The 19,529-nt window shown below is 41.9% G+C and overlaps 1 protein-coding gene across 12 annotated transcripts in view; it reads right to left on the bottom strand.

Moving 5' to 3' along the window:
- The window catches only part of LARP7 (La ribonucleoprotein 7, transcriptional regulator), a 73,184-nt gene that overhangs the window by 37,699 nt on the left and 15,956 nt on the right, over positions 1 to 19,529 (bottom strand). For all 12 annotated transcript variants that reach the window (XR_008307979.1, XR_008307980.1, XR_008307981.1 and 9 more), the window contains exons 6-11: positions 18,552 to 18,657; positions 17,383 to 17,751; positions 15,769 to 15,907; positions 8,473 to 8,624; positions 5,906 to 6,024; positions 1,216 to 1,375 (exon numbers count right to left, since the gene is read on the bottom strand). Coding sequence is in view for 1 of the 12 variants with exons in the window: in XM_053252938.1 (XP_053108913.1) it covers positions 1,216 to 1,375; positions 5,906 to 6,024; positions 8,473 to 8,624; positions 15,769 to 15,907; positions 17,383 to 17,751; positions 18,552 to 18,657 (1,045 nt within the window). In the remaining 11 variants the exon portion in view is untranslated. The remainder of the gene's footprint in view (positions 1 to 1,215; positions 1,376 to 5,905; positions 6,025 to 8,472; positions 8,625 to 15,768; positions 15,908 to 17,382; positions 17,752 to 18,551; positions 18,658 to 19,529) is intronic.

Raw genomic sequence — 19,529 nt, 5'->3', positions numbered from 1 at the left:
GAACTTATTTTCAAAGCACTTTGGGAGAAATCAAAGAGCAATTAAAATCTCTCCCCCTCACACATGCTGCACAAATGGAAGCCTCTGGATGCAGCCTCCCTCGGCCTTAGTCACACTGTCAGCAATGTATTCCCTTCAGTGAAATGTTGAGGTCTGAAACCTCATTAATGTTGACTTCAAAATGTTTCTTTTTCTTGGCTAGCTATTCAAATGATACTATACTGAAGTTTTAACATATATTTCAATAAATATCTGATGTTTCTAGTTTTATATAAGCACATTTATGTATGTGCATAATAAAAGTACTTATTTAGAATTTATGTGTATTTAGTGTAATGGTTAGGACACACACTTTCTCACTTGTGTGTGGTATTTTTCCCCTGCTTTGGACCAGGTCTGAGATTATTAAGTCCCATGATAACCCTATAAAAGTTCATAATGCTTTTAAAATATACAATTCATCATAATTCTGGGGAACAAAATTATGCCATGACATGAAAAATTCAGTTTTTGTGAGAGGGAGACGGGAGATAGACACTAACCAAAAACCATCACATAAACTTCAAGATTCTCCTTATAATCTGAATGGGGCAGAGAAAGATACTGCATGCAGATTTTTGCTTCAATTGCCAAAAATCTGATGTGTAGTCCCTGACATAGGAGAGCTGGTCTTGTGGTAACAAGCATGACTTGTCCTCTTTGCTATACAGGGTCTACCATGGTTTGCATTTGAATGGGAGACTACACGTGTGAGCACTGTAAGATATTCATTCCTCTTAGGGGATGGGGCCACTCTGGGAAGAGCATCTTCATGCTTGCATGCAGAAGGTTCCAAGTTCCCTCCCTGGGATCTCCAGATAGGCTGAGAGAGACTCCTGCCTGTAACCTTGGAGAAGCTGCTGCCAGTCTGCATAGACAATACTGAGCTAGATTAACCAGTAGTCTGACTCGACAGAAGACAGCTTCCTATGTACAGCTAGATGGGGATTTTAAACCAAGGGAAATGCACAGTTCTTAATCTAGCCAGGGATACACTAATAGAAGCAAGCTAGATTGCAAAGACTTTGGGATTTTTCTCAGGACATGACAAGTTATTTTTCCAGGACAAGACAAGTTAAACTGAAATACTGATTTTGCAGTGACTTCAAAAACAAACAAACAAAACAAACCAACAAAACAAAAACCAAAAACAAAAAACAAATACACACACACTACCTGAAAGGATCTCAAGTTTCCAGTTGTTTTTAGACTGCAGTTCTTTATGTGACTTTATTATAGTCTGTGCATCCTCAGGAGTTTTAAGCCTCACATGACATTCTGTATCTCCTTCCAGCAGGTCAACATAAGCAACATCAGCTAGTGTCGCCAATGTGTCCTTTGATGAAAGAATGGGGGGGGGGGAGAAGCAGGGGAGAAAGAAAGAGAACACAGTCATTACTAACAGTGATATTTCTACTTCCAGGATTCTCAAATGTTTTGACATCGTTACACTTAAAACAACATATAATGGTATGCAATCCCCAATGATTAAAGTTACTGATTTGATCAGCAGAGATGAATTAAAAGAAAGATGATTAATGGGAAGAATGAGCTTGCTTGTTTGCTCCTGTTTAATTTTTTTTAAAAACCTGGGCTTTGTTTTTGAAACCACCAATCTAATTACAGGCAAGTTCATTTTTGACTGGCATTTGCTCTTTCTTGTAGCGACTGCTGAAAATTGATTCACACAAGTAGGATGTTGCAAGGGGAATCCATACTTTCATAGCCTTCTCATTTAATTGCTTGTACTCAACTTGTATAGTAATCCAAAGTTCAGGAAGGCACATCCTTGGGAATCGAATGCCATCCTGAAGAACAGCTGACAACTCCCAAGTGTGGGGAAGTAGACAGGCAGACAGAACTCAGTTAAAACCTGGCTCTGACACTCACAAAGCTGAGGGCAGGGACAGCAACAATAGCCAATGGGCTGGAAGAGAGTTCCCACTTGGGAAAAAAGCTTCTGTGAATGTCTCCCAAGACTGAATTCTCTTCTGGCCAGTCAGCCAAATGAGTGCCACTGCGTGCTGTGCCTGCTCTCAGTTTTGTGGGTGATGGAGAAGCTGAGTGGTTGTCAGAACCTGTCTCCTTCCTGTTACCCCTAACCTTCCCCAGACCTTGGGAGAAGTCAGGTAAGACCTTTGCCTCCTGACAGCTCCCTCCTGACCCTGTTTAAAGTTGCTTGTGGTGGCCGGGGTGGGGTGGGGGGTCCTGACCCACAGTTTAAGGACTCCTGTGTTAACTAGTTCAGACACAGTGAACTGGTTTAGCTCTACTTCATGCAGAAGGACAAACCCTCTTGTTTGCAATGTAACTCTAAAGTTAATACAGGCTTTTGTATGAATACAAGGATAAAAGACATGAAACAAAACAGGAAAATAAAACGTTAATCATGCAATTAAAGCCGAGGACCTGAGGACTGTGCATGTTTATGGGTTTGGTTTCAGTCTAAGGCAGGGCTGCTCAACTTTGGCCCTCCTGCAGATGTTGGCCTACAATTCCCATAATCCCTGGCTATTGACTGCTGTTGCTGGGGATTATGGGAGTTGTAGTCCAAAACAGCTGGAGGGCTGAAGTTGAGCAGCCCTGGTCTAAGGCAACCAAGAGGTGTTAAGTCTGAGTTCAAGTTCACACAAAAAAACCCTCACGGGACCAGTTTTGGGTTTGCATTCAGGTTCACTTCAATCTCCTGCATGTTATGATTTGGATGCAGAATAATAAGACAATGAATGTGATTGTGTCTAACTGCATTCTGTCCAGGGGCATAGTGAGCGAAGAGTGAGCCCGTGTTCAATACATGGGCGGCCTCCCTTCTCCCCACGATGACCTCTCAGTGGCAGCACACAGGCTCACCCCTCACTCACACAGCTTACCCATTCTCCTCCCATCAGCTGGGCTCCTGGCCTATGGGAGGAGGTGGCACAGAGTCCAGCGGGCCACTGAAGGAGGTGGCTGGTGGTAGCGATGGGCCATGCACACGCACCCTCCTTCCACTGGCCGAGAGCCTGACTGATGGGAGGAGGCAGCGCAGAGTAGGGATGTGCATGGAACCGGCGGAGGGGTGATTTGAAGGTGGGGAGTGGGCAAACCTTTAAAGGGCAGGGGAGGGTGGCCTTACCCCTCCGGCCGTGTCTCCCCCACTGGCACTCCATTTAAAAAGTCTCCGTTGGGGCGGCAGTGAACCTCCCCGCCGCCCCAGTTTCCTCCTCAGCCGGAAGTACCGCATACAAGCACCAGGTACTTTCTTTTACTTTCGACTATCACATCAGGTTCCCGATGTGAGCGCACTGGGTATGTCCTTTTACTTCTGGCTGAGGAGGAAACTTGGGTGGCAGGGAGGTATGCTGCCGCCCCGAAGGAGATTTTTTAAATGGAGCACCAGCAGGGGAAACGTGGCGGGAGGGGTAAGGGCACCCTCCCCCGCCATTGAAGGTGTGCCCTGCGCCTTCGAATCAGCAGAACCTCTGGTTGTTTGAACCGGTTCAGAGGCCCATAAAGGGCCTCCGAACTGGTTCCGTGCACACCCCTAGTGCAGAGCCAGGCCAGCCGCAGAAGGAGGTGGCAGCAGCAGGAGCCCCAGCTGAGGGAGCTCAGCAGCTCCTCTGGATGCTCCATGGCTCCCCGATGCAGAACACGATAGGTTCTTTGAACCCATCTATTTTATCACAGCTCTGTCCTTGATTCTGTCCTTCCTCCAAAGAGCTCAGAACAGCCTCACAGCCACCCTGTGAGGTAGGCTAGGTAACTTGTCCAACCCAGTTAACTTCATAGCTGAGCAAAGATATGAACCTGGGCTTCCAATTACTGCAGCACACTGATTGGTATATCCATCATGAAAACAGCACTATTTAACACACCAGTCATGCTAAATCCCAAGTAGATAAACCTGACCCTATTCTATCAATTCAGCCCTTAAGCTCTACAAACCCTAGCTTGAAGCTCTGAACCTCGAAAGCATGCTGCAATTCACCAACAGAAGCTAAAGCAATAGAGTATCACCTTATCTAGTTTACTTCTCTAGCTCTCACCATATTGCTGTCACGAGCACTTTCAGAGAGATGTTTAATATACCAAGGTGAGGTTTACCTTTTAAATTCCCAAGATAAAGGTTATAAAGGTCTCCTCAGAAGACCAAAGACATATATATATGCTAACATTGTTTGCTTTTGAGTAATTCAGTCATCATAAACATTTAGCATTATAATGTTTTGCAGTGTTCAAAGCACTTCAGATAACCTTGCAGTTCTTACAAACAACCCTATAAGTGCATAACAGTGGCCAGCATCCAGACTAATGTTCACATGTGCAAAATAAAGTTTCATGCTCGTGGGGGAAGGAGGTTTTCACTGATCCACCCCTTTCCTCTGCAGCGGTCTATGCCTCCCCTAACTCTCAGGGACATATTTCTGAGAGGCTCTTTGTGTGTTATTCAGTATGCAAAGTTAATCTGGCTATTGACCAGTATCATCATCTCCATATTGCAGGTTGGGATGGACCATCAGGCAAGGAGAAAGCAGTTTTCCAGTAGTGAGTTCATGGCAGAATCAAGATTCTAACGAGGATTTCCTGGTTTCTCTTTCTGCCAATTAGCCACACCAGCCTGCTACAACAAGGTTTTAACCAGCTTTACAAGCTTGTATTTTTTTTTTTTTACAATGTTAAGTATGGACAAGGTCAACGTCTAAAATAGAAGGATCAGAATTAGAATGAGTACTGTGCACTCAACTTCCTATTTAGCAAACATGATAAGTTTGGTCCAGAGAAATATTGTCCAATTGGTCCCAAAGAATGTAAGATGTGCAAAAAAAGGGCAGGCATTCGCTTTTATTGGAACAGCTCATGATGATAAAATATCTACAGTAGTGATTAAACTCATTTTTCTATTTGTTTTAGAAACAGGCCGACAGGCACACTTTCTTGCTTTGTATCTTCAACTATTATAAATTTCAAGTTCCGCCATTATCTTTGGTTAGATCAGAACGGGACAATTATGGCAGTCCTGTAGATGTTGACTACAATTCGCATCATCTCTGACTATTGGCCACTGTGGCTGGAGATGATGAGAGCTGTAGTTTAACAACAGTGAATGGGTGGGTGGGCAAAGTTGTGCAGCCATGGTCAACAAAACCAGGTATCACAGAAATGGTAGCAGGAAGACCATTATTTTGAATTTAAAAGAGGCTATTCGTCCCATGTATTTTTCAGGATCTGAATGCCAAAAATATACAAAGTATGAGTCACAGTGACTTCATCGGAATTGATCCAGCAGTCTGTTCCAGGTATAGGAGCTCATATATGAATTACGCATGAGGAGGTCAATTCTCCACACTGAAATTAATGAGCCAACAATGGTGCACAAGAGTTCTAGGTACTATTAAGAGTATCCCAGTTATTATGGGACTATAGATCAGTGAGGCGATCTACAGTTCCCCAAACAAGGAACGTGACTGGATCCTTACATATAGCATTTTAAAACTAAAAGTGTTTATTTTATTTACCTATTTTATTGCAATTTTTAATTAAGTCTTATATTTTACTCCATCTCTCTACTTTGGTCAAACTCACAAGGAGAAGAGCAATTCTCTTGAAGGGCGAGGGGAAGTTGGTGATGGTAGGGAAGTTACAAAGAAAGGACTCCTACAATACAAACACCAAAAAAAGCTCTTTCCTGTGCCAAAATAGTTTGCTCCCCTCCCCTGCCCCAAACAGATTTGCTCAGATAGTTCTTCAATGAAACTATCCATTATCAGCTACAAAAGGCATGTGTACACCTAGCTGGCAATCAGAACTGACTTTTGAATGGGTATTCCACACTCATAAGATTTCTTTAAAAAGGGCAATGGCTATCCTGGAATTACAAAAGCATTACCTTGATGAGTTTCCTGCCTGGCAGAGGTTCAGGACTAAGGATCTTCACAATTACTCCACCCACAAACTGGGGGCCCATTGTGTGAGCCTTCCCAGCAGGGGCTGAGCCATCACTGGCAGCTGTTAATTTGAAAGGGAGGAGAGAATTAATGAAGTCTCACATGTTAACATTTAACTATCGGACAAACTCAAAGCATGCAAGCTTTATATGCCTTTGTGTTTCTTAGACTGGGGGAAACAATAGTATGATTAGAAACTGATTTGACAGCTTGGCATTCATATACATATATAGGGGGGGGAGGGAGAGGGAGCAACAGACATTTTTTTTTTTTTAAGGTAGGCCTGAAAATCATCCTACTTTTCAACATAGTTGACTTCAACAAGAGAAACAGAAACAACAAACCAAACCCAGTACTGTTTGGTTGTACTTGTACTTACTATAGGGCAGGGGGGGACAAACTTGACCCTCCAGCTGTTGACTGTGGCTGAGAATGATGGGACTTGTAGTTCAACAACAACTGGAGGGTCATGTTTGCCCACCCTGTTATAGAGTATCACCTGCACAACCATTTTAGAAAGGTTTATAAGTACAGTGGTGCACCAACAGTATCCTTAACTCCCACTAGCAGTACATCCACCAAACAATACAGCAGTTAGCAGAAGGAGCAACTACTACTACTAGGAGATCCAGAAGAGCATTTTCATGAACAAAGGTACCTCCATATCATTGGGAACTGAAAACAGTACCTATAAACAATTACCACTAGTGTTGCATTATCTTTGATATTAAATACTTTTAAATGAGTTCTGCAAGGAAGTGTGTGTCCATACATATGGTTTACATTTTTCATGAAGTGGGACCACCAATGAATACAACTATTCATTTTTAGCCTACTTTCTAGTAGGCTTACGAGATCACCTGGCATTCCATGTGTGTGTCCCCCGCAATCAACTTTGCAATGCCTGGACCAATATGAACCAAATCAGGTACAGTTGTAGGGACACATAGGGCCACCTCAATGGCATAGTTTGCGAAGATATAATCCACCCCCAATTCACAATGGCAAAAGCATAAATGTTTGAGGTGCAAGTGGGCTAACTTGTGAACCGCCTAACTGATTTGAACCAAATTTGCTACAGGTGTAGGGACACAAAGGGACGGACTCAAAGGCATAGTTTGTAATGATGTCATCCACACCAATTCAAGATGGTGGATGCATAAAAGTTTGAGGCTCAATTGGGCTAACTTGTGAACTACTTAACCAATCTGGACCAAATTTAGTCCAGTTGTAGGGATAGTGAAAGGAAAGTAGGCAGATTAGTCCTTACTAGAACAATTTGTTCTCAATTAATTTTGGTGAAACTAGAATTGTCACAACCTTTGAAAAGGATGCTTACGTCTGAAACCAGTGAAGGGTTTCCTAGACTTGTTAACTAATAAGTTAATTAATTGTGTAAAGATACATTTCTGAGCCCTTGTTCCCATCCTGAATGCCAAGTTAATTGAATAAGGTCTAACTCTTCCAAACCAGCGGCCAGTGAATAAAGTTAAGAAAAACTCCTAAAAGTGTGTTAATGTACTACCTGAATAGGATATATTTTTGCTCAGTTCTTAAAATGTCAGAGAATTGCTGGTTACATTCCGAATACTTCTTTAGGTTTCTTCCACAGAGCTGATTAGAAGTATTAATGAAAACACTTCCTTCAATAACCAGAATTGTGCTAACAACGGTTACAAGGCATGGGCAGACATTGAGGCTATTACCACGACCAGCTAACATCGGAAAAAGGAGCCCAGCCCTGTTTTGGCTGGTCATGTGCCGGCACGGGAGCTGTGCAGTTCCTGGCAGCCAGCCCTCTAGAATGTCCCCCCACGAGGTGAGCGGAGCGAGCACTCCACTAACCCCATTTTTGTGATCATGAGTCACCACAGCATGGCTTGTATTGTGGCAACTCATGAAGAGACCCCCCGACTGGGAAGCTACAGCAAACCTCCCGGCATGGGGGGCTCTCCCCAGAATGCTCCACGCACTCATGCGGGGCATTCGGGGACTCCCTGGGGCTGGGAGGCCCCCAATCCTCACTGTCTCTACCAGCTCCATGACGGAGCTAGTAATCGTTTGGGTGGCTGATCTGGCCGCCCAGGGTCATGTGAGGGGAGAGCAGGTCAAGCTCACTCTCCCCACAAACCCCCTCAGGCTCTCCACACTGCTTGTGTGGAGAGCCTTATTTCAGAAGGATCATGCATTTGTATCCAGTATGAACCTTAAGCTTTTTGCCCCCAGAGTGATCTTGGATGCATAAACACATGCTTATTATTCTGCTTAAACATACACTTTCTGCCTATGTAAATCGGTGAAGTTTTATTATAGCAAATCAATTTTGTATTATATGGAAACCATAATAAGAGAAAATATTTTGCCTCAGTTAAATTTCACTTCTCAGGAAAATATCAGGTGGTCTTATTTTTCAAATTTCAATCAAATGCTCTAACACCATGTCAGTTCTTCCAGCCAAAGACATCAAAACACAAGGTATAAGGAGCCTCACAGTAATTTTAATGTTTACCATTTCTTGTTGCTGGCTGACTGGGCACACACAAATCTGTTTCCATTTCCCCAACAGTCATAGTTTTTATTTCGGCCATTGCTTTTTTCAAAGATGACATACTAGCTTTCTGTAGGGCCAAGTACTCTTGCTTCAGCTGCATCCATTCATTTCTGCAGAGAACAGGATTGAGAACTGTCATCACATGTGCAGTATCAACACTACAGAGAAATCCAACGGGAAAAGATCACAAACAAATAAATCTGCAAAAAACCAACAGCAAAATGATGGCTTGAATCAATTTACCAGTATAGTTACTGGTTAACCAAAGTTGTCTTAACCAGGTTTGAATCCAAAATCATGCAACCAGAACTCGCTTTGTGCATGACGACTTTCCCATCCTCTCCACCCCACTAAAGTACCTGTGCTGTCCCCCAAAGCCTCTCCAATGGGGTTGGGTGGCCCTGCAGAATGGCATAGAAAACAGGAGGGAAGGATGACAGTGAAAGTGGGTGAGTGCGCCCTGCCAGAACAGAAGCGACTTCTGCTTATGCAAAGGCATCTTGGAATCTGACTCAATGTATCTTCCCACCCATGCACGGGTCCAATCTTATCTTCATGTTTTCCAGGAAGGTACAGCAGGTATCATGCTATTTCAGAGATGGGGGGATATGAAATATGTTAATATCTTTTGTTATGGTTCTTCCATAAGCATAAACCTCTTATGGTTTACAACCACTCCTCTAAGTTACGAAGGATCATCCAATCCTTCATAATACATCATAATACTTCAAATACATCAGAAGCAAAAAGCTTGCCAGGGAAGCAGTTGGACCATTAGACAATGAGGGAGTTAAAGGGATTATTAAGGAGGATATGGAGGTTGCAGAGAAGCTAAATGAGTTCTTTGTGTCCGTCTTCACGGCAGAGGATACTGAGCATATACCTGTTCCTGAACCAGGCTTTTTGGGGATGGAGGCTAAAGAACTGAGTCAGATAGAAGTGATAAGAGATGATGTTCTAAACTGTCTGGAAAAACGCAAAACTAGCAAATCACCAGGGACGGACGGCATGCATCCAAGAGTCCTCAAAGAACTCAAATGTGAAATTGCCTACCTCCCTGCTAAAATATATAACTTATCCCTGCAATCAGGCACTGTACCAGGGGACTGGAAAGTAGCAAATGTAACACCTATTTTCAAAAAGGGATCCAGGTGGGATCCGGGAAATTACAGGACGGTTAGCTTAACGTCCATTCCAGCAAAAAGCACATAGAACAGGCCCTGCTGGGAGAGAACCAGCATGGCTTCTGCAAAGGTAAATCTTGCCTCACAAACCCTTTGGAGTTCTTTGAGAATGTCAACAAGTGTGTAGATAAAGATTATCCAGTTGACATAGTATATATACCTGGACTTCCAAAAAGCTTTAGACAAAGTTCCACATCAATGACTCCTGAGAAAACTTAGCAGTCATGGGATAAGGGGACAAGTACATGTGTGGATTACCAACTGGTTGAAAGACGGGAAACAAGATGGTAGGTATAAATGGAGAGTTTTCACAATGGAGGGAAGTAATAAGTGGGGTCCCCCAGGGATCTGTACTGGGACTGGGACTTTTTAATTTATTCATATATGATCTAGAAGTAGGGGTAAGCAGAGAGGTGACCAAATTTGCAGATGATACCAAACTCTTTCGGGTAGTAAAATCCAAAACGGATTGTGAGGAGCTCCAAAAGGATCTCTCCAAACTGGGTGAATGGGCAACAAAATGGTAAATGTGGTTCAAGGTTGGCAAGTGCAAAGTGATGCACGAAAACCCCTGACTTCAAGTATACGCTGATGGGATATTAGCTGTCAGTGACTGACTAGGAGAGGGATCTTGGGGGCGTGGTGGACAGCTCGTTCAAAGTGTCCACTCAGTGTGTGGCAGCTGTGAAAAAGGCCAATTCCATGCTATGGATCATTAGGAAGGGGATTGAAAATAAAATGGCTAATATTATAATGCCCTTATACAAAACTATGGCGTGGCCACACCTGGAGTACCAGGTACAATTCTGGTTACCACATCTTAAAAAAGGACATCGTAGAACTGGAAAAGGTGCAGAAGAGGGCAACCAAGATGATCAGGGGCCTAGAGCACCTTTCTTATGAGGCAAGGCTACAACACCTGGGGCTATTTAGTTTAGAAAAAGGATGACTGCAGAGAGACATGACAGAGGTTTATAAAATCATGCATGGTGTGGAGAAAGTGGGTAGAGAGAAATTCTTCTCCCTCTCACATAACACTAGAACCAGGGGTCATCCCATGAAATTGACTGCCAGGAAATCTAGGACCAACAAATGGAAGTACTATTTCACACAACGAATAATCAAGTTGTGGAATTCTCTGCCACAAGATGTGGTGACAGCCAACAAACTGGATGGTTTTAAGAGGGGTTTGGATAATTTCATGGAGAAGAGGTCTATCATTGGCTACTAGTCAGAGGGCTATAGGCTACCTCTAGCCTCAAAGGCAGGATGCCTGAGTACCAGTTGCAGAGGAGTAATGGCAGGAGAGAGGGCATGCCCTCAACTACTGCTTGTAGGCTTCCAGTGGCATCTGGTGGCCCACTGTGTGAAACAGGATGCTGGACTAGATGGGCCTTGGGCCTGATCCAGCAGGGCTGTTCTTATGTTTATCAGGTTGAGTAATTCTCAGTTAACTGATCTTTCTCATCCCCGAGAAGCTGTTACAAGAAGAGACACAGAACTTGATTATTACCTTCTGCACAGTATAAACAAGAACTGAGGGTAGGAGAGAGAGAGATCTGAGTGTAGGAGGACCTGAGATTAGGAGGAGAGCTGGTCTCATGGGAGGACAGCTGGTCTTGTGGCAGGAGGCAGGAACTGTCCATTTGCTAAGCAGCATCTGCCCTGGTTTGGATTTGTATAGGAGACTACATGTGTGGGCACTGTAAGATATTCCCCTCAGGGGATGGGGCAATTCTCGGAAGAGCATCTGCATGCTTGCATGCAGAAGGTTCCAAGAGACTCCTGCCTGCAACCTTGGAGAAGCCGCTGACAGTCTGTGTAGACAATACTGAGCTAGATGGACTGACTCAGTATAAAGACAGCTTCCTATGTTCCAGGGGTTGGCCATAAGGTATAAAAGTCTATTTCTAGTGGACCACTTGGCATCTGATAGTTGCAAAGATTCTTGCAAAAGAAAAAAGAAAAAAGCTAGGTTTGATGGACCTTTGACTAATCCAGCACGGTACTTCTTATATTCTTAAGCAAGCGTCAACCGTCAGGATCAATTCATGGGGATTAGTTATGCCTTAGTAGCCACCTAATGGTGCAATGGGGAAGTAGCTTGCCTAGGGAGCAAGAGGCTGCTGGTTCGAATCCCCGCTGGTATGTTCCCCAGATTATAGGAAATATCTATATCGGGCAGCAGCATTATAGGAAGATGCTGAAAGGCATCATCTCCTACTGCGGGGGGGATGGCCATGGTAAACCCCTCCTGTGTTCTACCAAAGAAAACAGCATGGCTCTGTGGTCACCAGGAGTTGACATCGACTTGATGGCTCAACTTTACCAACTTTTAGTTATGCCTTAAGAAATCCTAAGTATGCACTCTTGATTTGTAAATGAAAATACATTAGTGAACTAGTAAAAGATAGAGTAGACCATGCAAAACTGACCAAGCTGAATTCTAACAGAACACATTTGCTTTTTCTTTTTTTAAAGGAGAGAAAATAAAGGCCTGAAAACCTCATTAAAATTTCCAAAATCTACAGAGACAAGAACATTCCTTACTGTTCAAATGCAAAAAAGGTGAAAACTCAGCATGGAAGCCAATTATATATTTACATTCATTTAACATGGAGATATTTCTGCAAATAACTAGAGCTTTGCCAGATAGAACAACAATGGAGATAGTGCAATTGTGAGAATCGTTCATTGTTAGACCTAATCTGCACTATCAAATAAGCTGATACAGGATTTTTTTTATTTTTTTTTAAGGAGGAGGATATCTTGGGGTAATAGTTTTAACTGTTGATGTTGACAACTATGTACTTCAAAAAAGAAAGAGAAGAAAAAAAAAGATTCAGTCCCACCCAGCAACACACCTTCTCAGAGTAAAGACATTAAATAACAAAAGATCTACCTAAAGACTCTTTGAGATAAAAAGCCAATGCTACTCTTTGGTAGGGATATAGTATAAATAGAAGCCTGAGGCAGCACTTTGTTAAAGGAAGCTGAAAGGAAGAGAAAGCCATTGGGAATGAAGAAGGCAAGTAAGCAAAAAAAATTTCCAACTATTTCTAATCTTTCATCTTTGCTAGATCTGGCATACTGAAGGGTGCCTATTATGGACATCGAATACTGAGAAGTGCTGCTTTATGGACCCCTTCTACTTTAACATGGAGGTGCTTTCTGTGTGTACAAAAAGAGTAAGTGCTTCCATGTTTTAGCAGAGGTGATCCTGAACTCAAACTTTATTCCCACATGAATTTTGCTTGTAACTTGGCTCTGTATTGCTCAGGTCAATATGGAAAATAACTACTGTCAATAGTATGCAATGTCTCTGAAGTTGGGCAGGTAAAGCAAGTTCTTCACTAGAATATCCAGTTTTAAGTATCAAGGTTTTTATGTTCTTTACTTCTCTAGAAAGTGTTTTTCTACATCAGTTGCAGCAGAAAAGTAAAGTATGTGACCACTTTACTGCTACTTTAAGACTGAGAGTCCTGCGTATTTAAAGTAAGTGCTTTCCTGTTTCAGTGGTGGTGAATTCTAATTTTCCAAATGCAAAATCAGTATTTTTTTCCTTTTTATAATCCATATATTCAAAATCAATGTTTTTAAATTTTAATTTCCTAAAAACATACTTGGAAATAAATGTCTTATTTCAGTGGGTCTAATTTCAAAGTAAGTGTGCACATTAGGACTGCAGTTTTTAGCTATCTGTACAACCTGTAATCACTGGTAATAAAAGCCAGTACTGGCACGCATCTGTTTCCTTGTGTTTACAAACTTTTAAGATGTTCAGAAGGTCACACATCTGAGAATTTTTATCCATGCACTAATATATTTATGGAATTGCATGCAAACCTCAGCTGTAATACTTTTATTCTGTGAGATAGTTATGCTTTTTTATGACTGAGCATTTAATGATGTAATGAGTTAGACTTCTGCACAACTTTTGAATATAGCAGGAAAGTGTTTATATATTATCACATATACATGAGCTTTTAAAAAATCATTGTCTAATACTTATTGATTTTTTTTTTCTTTCACAGGAAAAGCCAGAGGTTTTGATCTCTTTATTAAAGGATCACCCACTACTTTAATGTGGAAGTACTTGTTTTGTTTGTTTGAAAAAAGTGCTTCCATGTTTTAGTGCTGGCACATCCTGTTAATCAACTATGATACACTGACAGAATGAAATATTTGCTAGTAAAAGATTCAGAAGACTATTCGCACATTTCAGACATGAGTACTCAGCACCAGTCTTCAGAGATATATGCTGTTTAACATGGAAGTACTTGGTGGCTGCTTTGAGAGGAAGTGCTTCTGTGTTAGTTATGCAGAATCCTGTGTGCTCATCTATCAGAGGATGCATTAATTATATTTTCTTTCCTACTGCAGGATAAAAGTGTTGGGATCTTTTGGCCATGCCCCAAACAGTCATTGATTGTAAATTAATGCAAGTTTTCCATGCATAAGGAAAGTCTGCAGTGCACTTTTCTTGTATTTCCTTACTGTTGCTAATATGCAACTCTGTTGCATAAAGTCTGGAATTGCACTTTAGCAATGGTGATGGACTACAAGCCATATGGGAAGTTACTACTACTTTATGTTGAAATATGTTGAGAGAACAAGGTAAATAAAAGATGTTTTGTATTACTGCACATGGCAGTAAGTACTGATGTAATAAAGTTAAAACTGACAATAAAATAGTTTCACTTTATTAGAAACCTGTTATTTACCTTTTCCATGTTTATTCATTCATTTATTCAGTTTCTAGACTGCCCTTCCAAAAATGGCTCAGGGCGATTTCCTGTTTATAGAGGAGATACGTATACACTTCCCAGGAATTGCTGCTAATTACTGCTTCATAAGACTGGCATATAACTGGCATAATGAATGCAATCATGACCCAGCCAATGCTAACTTAGATATCCTACTGATTTCAAAGGGGAAGAGTAAGGAATTGCTGTAAGGAGTGCTTAACTTGGGTAAAATCCTCAGGCAAAAAGAATAGATTCCTGGAGTCTGCGCAATACAGAGTTGCTCCACAGATACCAGGAAACCTCCCCATTCATTCCTAAGATAAAACAGCAAAAGCCATTGGGATGCAACATTAACAGCACACAATCCTATGCATGATTAAGTCCCACTGTGTTCAGTAAAGCTTCCTCCTAGGTATGAGTGCACAAGACTGCAGCCTAAAGGGTACCCTCACTCCCATGATTTTTTTGAAAAGCTTAACCTTGTCATAATTATTGTCTCACAAACAAGTTTTAAAAATAATTATGATTATATGATGGGGCCATGAACTTTGAGAAAGTGGCAGATAATCTTGAGGCTCAGCTCTTGGTTCATAGACATGCCTAGTTAACTCATGCCTCTTTTTAACTCTTTCCTCCCTTCCCCTATTGTATAATACAGACGTTGTTTCATTATCTATAAATATAATTCTCCTGGGTGTGCCTTGGAATGTGCGTACCAGTGCTCAGCTGATTGGCTGGGAGGCGGAGGTGCCTGATTGGCCGAGGCGCACCCAGGAGGATTGGTCGCCAGGTCCGGGCCGTGTGTGCGGGTTGGCTATTCTGTTTATATTGCACCATCAATGAACATACTATTATAACAGCCCTGGAGGTATTCTTGTTGCTTAAAATCAACATCATAAAATTAACTTCCCCCACTAGTCTGTAGTGCACAGATTTAAGTCCATGATCCTGTGCAGGTTCCAGCTGGGGTAGAAAAACAGCTCTCTGGCTACAAGAGTAGCAAACCTGCTACAAGGCTGAGTAAATCTTGAGAACAGCAATGACTTGCATAGGGAAAAGTGAAATCAAATCTAGGTGGGAACACATGCCATGCTATTGGTATGTCAAGATAGAGCATGTATTTTTCCCATACATCTACCCCTCATGGGTAGCTGCATGTCACCCAGAACTCTTAAAAACAAAAACAAAACTAGGCACAAAGTCAGAACTGGGAAGCAGTAAAAGTTGGCAAATAAATCACTTCAACAACAGTGGGTAGATTTGTGTAGAGCTATGCAAACACACAATAAGACTCAAAATGAATCATGCATGCTTTAACATACTTTGAGAGGACTCTCAGTGGAATTACTTCTTCTCCCATCTTGTGTCTCTCCTTGTGCTTCTTTTTATGTTTCCTTTTAGATTTTGAAAGAGAGATGTCTTTCTTATCTCCAATTTCTCTCTCTTCTTCAGTGGAGATTTCTAAGTGAAGAAAAGGAAGCAGAATCCATCTACATAGGGTACTTAAGAAATACCTGACAACCTAAGACAATCTTCACGGTGGTTTTTTTTTTGTATACTACATATTTAGATTTCTCTTCACAACAACCCTGTGAAGTAGGTTAGGCTGAGAGAAGAGACTGGCCCTGAGTCACTCAGCAAGTATCATGGCTGAGTGGGGATTTGAGCTCTGGTATTCCAGGTCCTAGTCTAGCACTCTAACCACTACACCACGCTGGCTCTAGTTTAGCAAACCAGATATTCAAACCGTTGAGATTTTCTTTTATCTTCCATACATATAAAGGAGCATAGAAGCTGAACACTATCTTTATTCATAATACTTTTCTCAGTAGCTCTACAAATGGTTGGGGCAATGGTGGGTAAACACTGTTAAATCCATTTTGGGTAAAAGTACCCCCAAGTTAATACATTTAAACATTTAAACCTACAGCTTGCATTAAGCATAACATCAACTGCAAACTGTCATCCCACATGCCATTTATGAGCCCAGAGCAGTGTAATCTCACAGTGTAAGCTATATTGATTGTAGAGATAGTGTGTTCAGCCTCTATGCCCTTTTCTCATAAGAAATGCAAGGAACAGGTTTTGGTCTGACATCTACAGACAGAGTGGTCACATTATTACAACAGCATTTTGTGGTCCCTTTTGGCCCCAAGCACTAAGTGCGTAGTACAATCAGTTTTCCATGTGCTGCAATAGCGGCTGGTAAACCCGATATTCATATTCGAATAAGTGCCATTTTAAACAGTATTATACAAGGGCATAGGGCACTTAATTAGGTTGAGCCTAACCTGGAACACTCAGCACAGGGTTTTTATTATTGTTTTCCTTCTCAAAATCACCCAGGTTCCTTCTGTAGTCACAACTAAGTCCCATTAATATCAACAAGACTTTGACATGACTACCTTCGAAAACCAAGCAATTATGCTCTCCTATTGTACACAATTTAGTGCATGTCCTCTATAACATAGGGGTCTTAACGGAATCTGAATCTCAGGCAATGGATGCCCAGTGTCTACTTAGGGGCATGTTTACTGTATGAAGAACAAGCCCACCATGTCCTACTTCATTGGGATTTACTTCCAACTAAATGTGCACAGGATAGCAAATTTAGTGTAGTTATTTCCTCATTGCTTTTTTAGCAATGGCTGATAAACCATGTAGGCATACAAGGGTCAGGTAAGAGCCCTATCCTGGTAGGCAGTGGGTAAGGGTGAACGAACGTCACCCCATTAGCTTCATAGCGGAGTAGGGATTTCCCCCAATCCTTGTTCAATACTCCCACCATTATATTTGACTGGCTCTATGCCACATTTGTGCCATCAAACTGCAACTTCTACCACTTTTTCAAAACAATTCCCAACATTTCAACAATCCTGCCAAAAATCTCTGCCTGCAATCAAAAGTTAAGAAGAAAAACAACAGTAACCTCTTACCCTTGGAATCTTCTGGCCCATCTGTAGGTTCCTCTTTAACTGAGTGAACATTATCCTTCTGAGTAGTTTTCTTTACCTTTGCACCCAAAACCTCTCCGTCCCCAGAGTGGCTTCGCTTCCTCTTTCCTGGTCTGCTGTCTCCTAACCCTGAGCTTTCTGTTCTATCCAGCTTTTTTCTCTCTTTCTTTGAAGACTGACGGACTTCTGATGCTTCCATTTCAGAGCTCTCTGATGTTGTCCTATGTCTTTTTGATCTGTTTGTGTGTTCTGTAGCAATGTCCATGTTAGAGTCCTTTGACTCTGCAGTTGATTGTTGGCTGCTTTCCTTCTTTGCTTTGGATTTCTTCTTCTTTTTCTTTTTCTTCTCTTCTGTATGAATTAAGCAACATTTGTTTCCCATTAATAATTTCCCCCCCAAACTGGGTTTTATTTATTGCTGTTTTGTCTCCCTCATTTGCCAAGGAGCTCAGGTCACTTCAATGTACAAGAAAGCAGGAAAGACGTTTGCTTTCAAAGAAGGGCAAGTTAATATGAAAGCTGGTAGACAAAGCAGTTTTAGAGTTAAGAAAACAACTAAGGTGCCATGCTGTCTTCTATTCACAAGTTATAGTTGATGATGCTGGCATATTTGTTACTGGAGAGTAAAAAGAATAAAACACATATACAGGAAACTGAACAAAGCCGTTCTAGAACAGATTACCACCTTCTAACACCAAAAAAGCAGAAATGAATATTTTTTATAACAGAATGATCAGTTATCTCCAGATTCAATGGGCAAAAATAAAGTTATTATATACCACTTTTCAACAAAGGTTTCCAAAGTGGTTTACATAGAAATAAAGATGGATCCCTCCAATGTTCTCTCTAATTTTTTTTCATCTGTGTGTGGAATAAGTTTTGTTGTGGGTGACAGTATCAAGGCAGTGTGTGCACATGTGCATTCAGAGTGGGGCCTTCCTGATTCAACCAGAGCAGGATCTTAAAGTAACTGATTGGACATTTAAAAACTTGTGGGCACATGCACACGCTCCTGCCTCAGAGAGAACACTCTCCCCAAAGGGCTCACAATCTAAAAAGAAACATAAGATAGGCACCAGCCACTGGAGGTACTGAGGGCCAGTTACTCTCCCCCAGCTAAATAAAGAGAATCACCAAGTGATTATACTCACCAACTACACTAGAATCGCTAGGCAATGCAGGAACGGGCTTGTTTTTTACTGTTTTGGGGAACATCCCAGGTTTTCTTGGTGCATCTTCTGGTGGATTATTCAAGAACTTAAATGCAAGAATCAGTAAAATTTAAGATGATCACCATCAAGAAAAAAACAACCCAAGAATTATATTGTTCAAGGTGTCCTGGAAGAAACTTCTCTACATGCCCTCCTATCTACAATTTGTTGCATGAAGGACACCACCAACACAATACTTTCAGCTGATCAACTGAAATAAGGTAAAAACACAAAGATGTGCGTTTAACATACATATTCTCAGATGCAATGGGAAACAATAGTTTCCTGGTGCCTGAACGAACCTAAGGGAGCTGAAGACCTTCCCCTCATATCCTCTCTTGCACCAAGACAAGAATAAACTTTTGCTTTCACTTTATAAACAAACCACAGTTCTGAGTTACACAGGAACTTAAAGAACTACAGACTGTTAACTACCCAGAGTTAGAACAAGCCAGAGGCCGTATTCGCACATAACCTGGAACCACGGGTCCAATGGACCCGCAGTTCCACATCCCACACACAGTTCTGTCCACATTTGGATAAAACGGAGAGTGGGCTCTCTGCAGTCAGGGAGACAGCAGAGAGAAGGGGGAACCAGCTGTGCGGGCTTTCTTCATGCTTGAAGGTCAGCCCACACAGCCAATCTCACCCAAAGAGGGGGAGGAGCTTCCTTCCTCAACTCCAGATTCAGCGAATGAAGCCTCCAGTTCTGCATTCGCTCGGAATGCTCCCAAACTCTAACCTTGGATATGAGCAGAGAACTCACTACAACCCGAGGGTTCAAAATGGTCCTTGTGCAGCACAATCTCGTGTCGTTTTCCAAATGGGTCCAGAGTTGCATGCATTTGGATGTAATGGTTTGCCAACCTCTGGCCCCTTCAACTCTGATCCCACATTACATGTGAGTACAGCCAGGAT

Source organism: Hemicordylus capensis, chromosome 5 (assembly GCF_027244095.1).
Source record: "Hemicordylus capensis ecotype Gifberg chromosome 5, rHemCap1.1.pri, whole genome shotgun sequence".
Lineage (NCBI taxonomy): Eukaryota > Metazoa > Chordata > Lepidosauria > Squamata > Cordylidae > Hemicordylus > Hemicordylus capensis.
The sequence above is the reverse complement of the archived record's forward strand: the minus strand, read 5'-3'. Positions and strand labels throughout refer to the sequence as shown.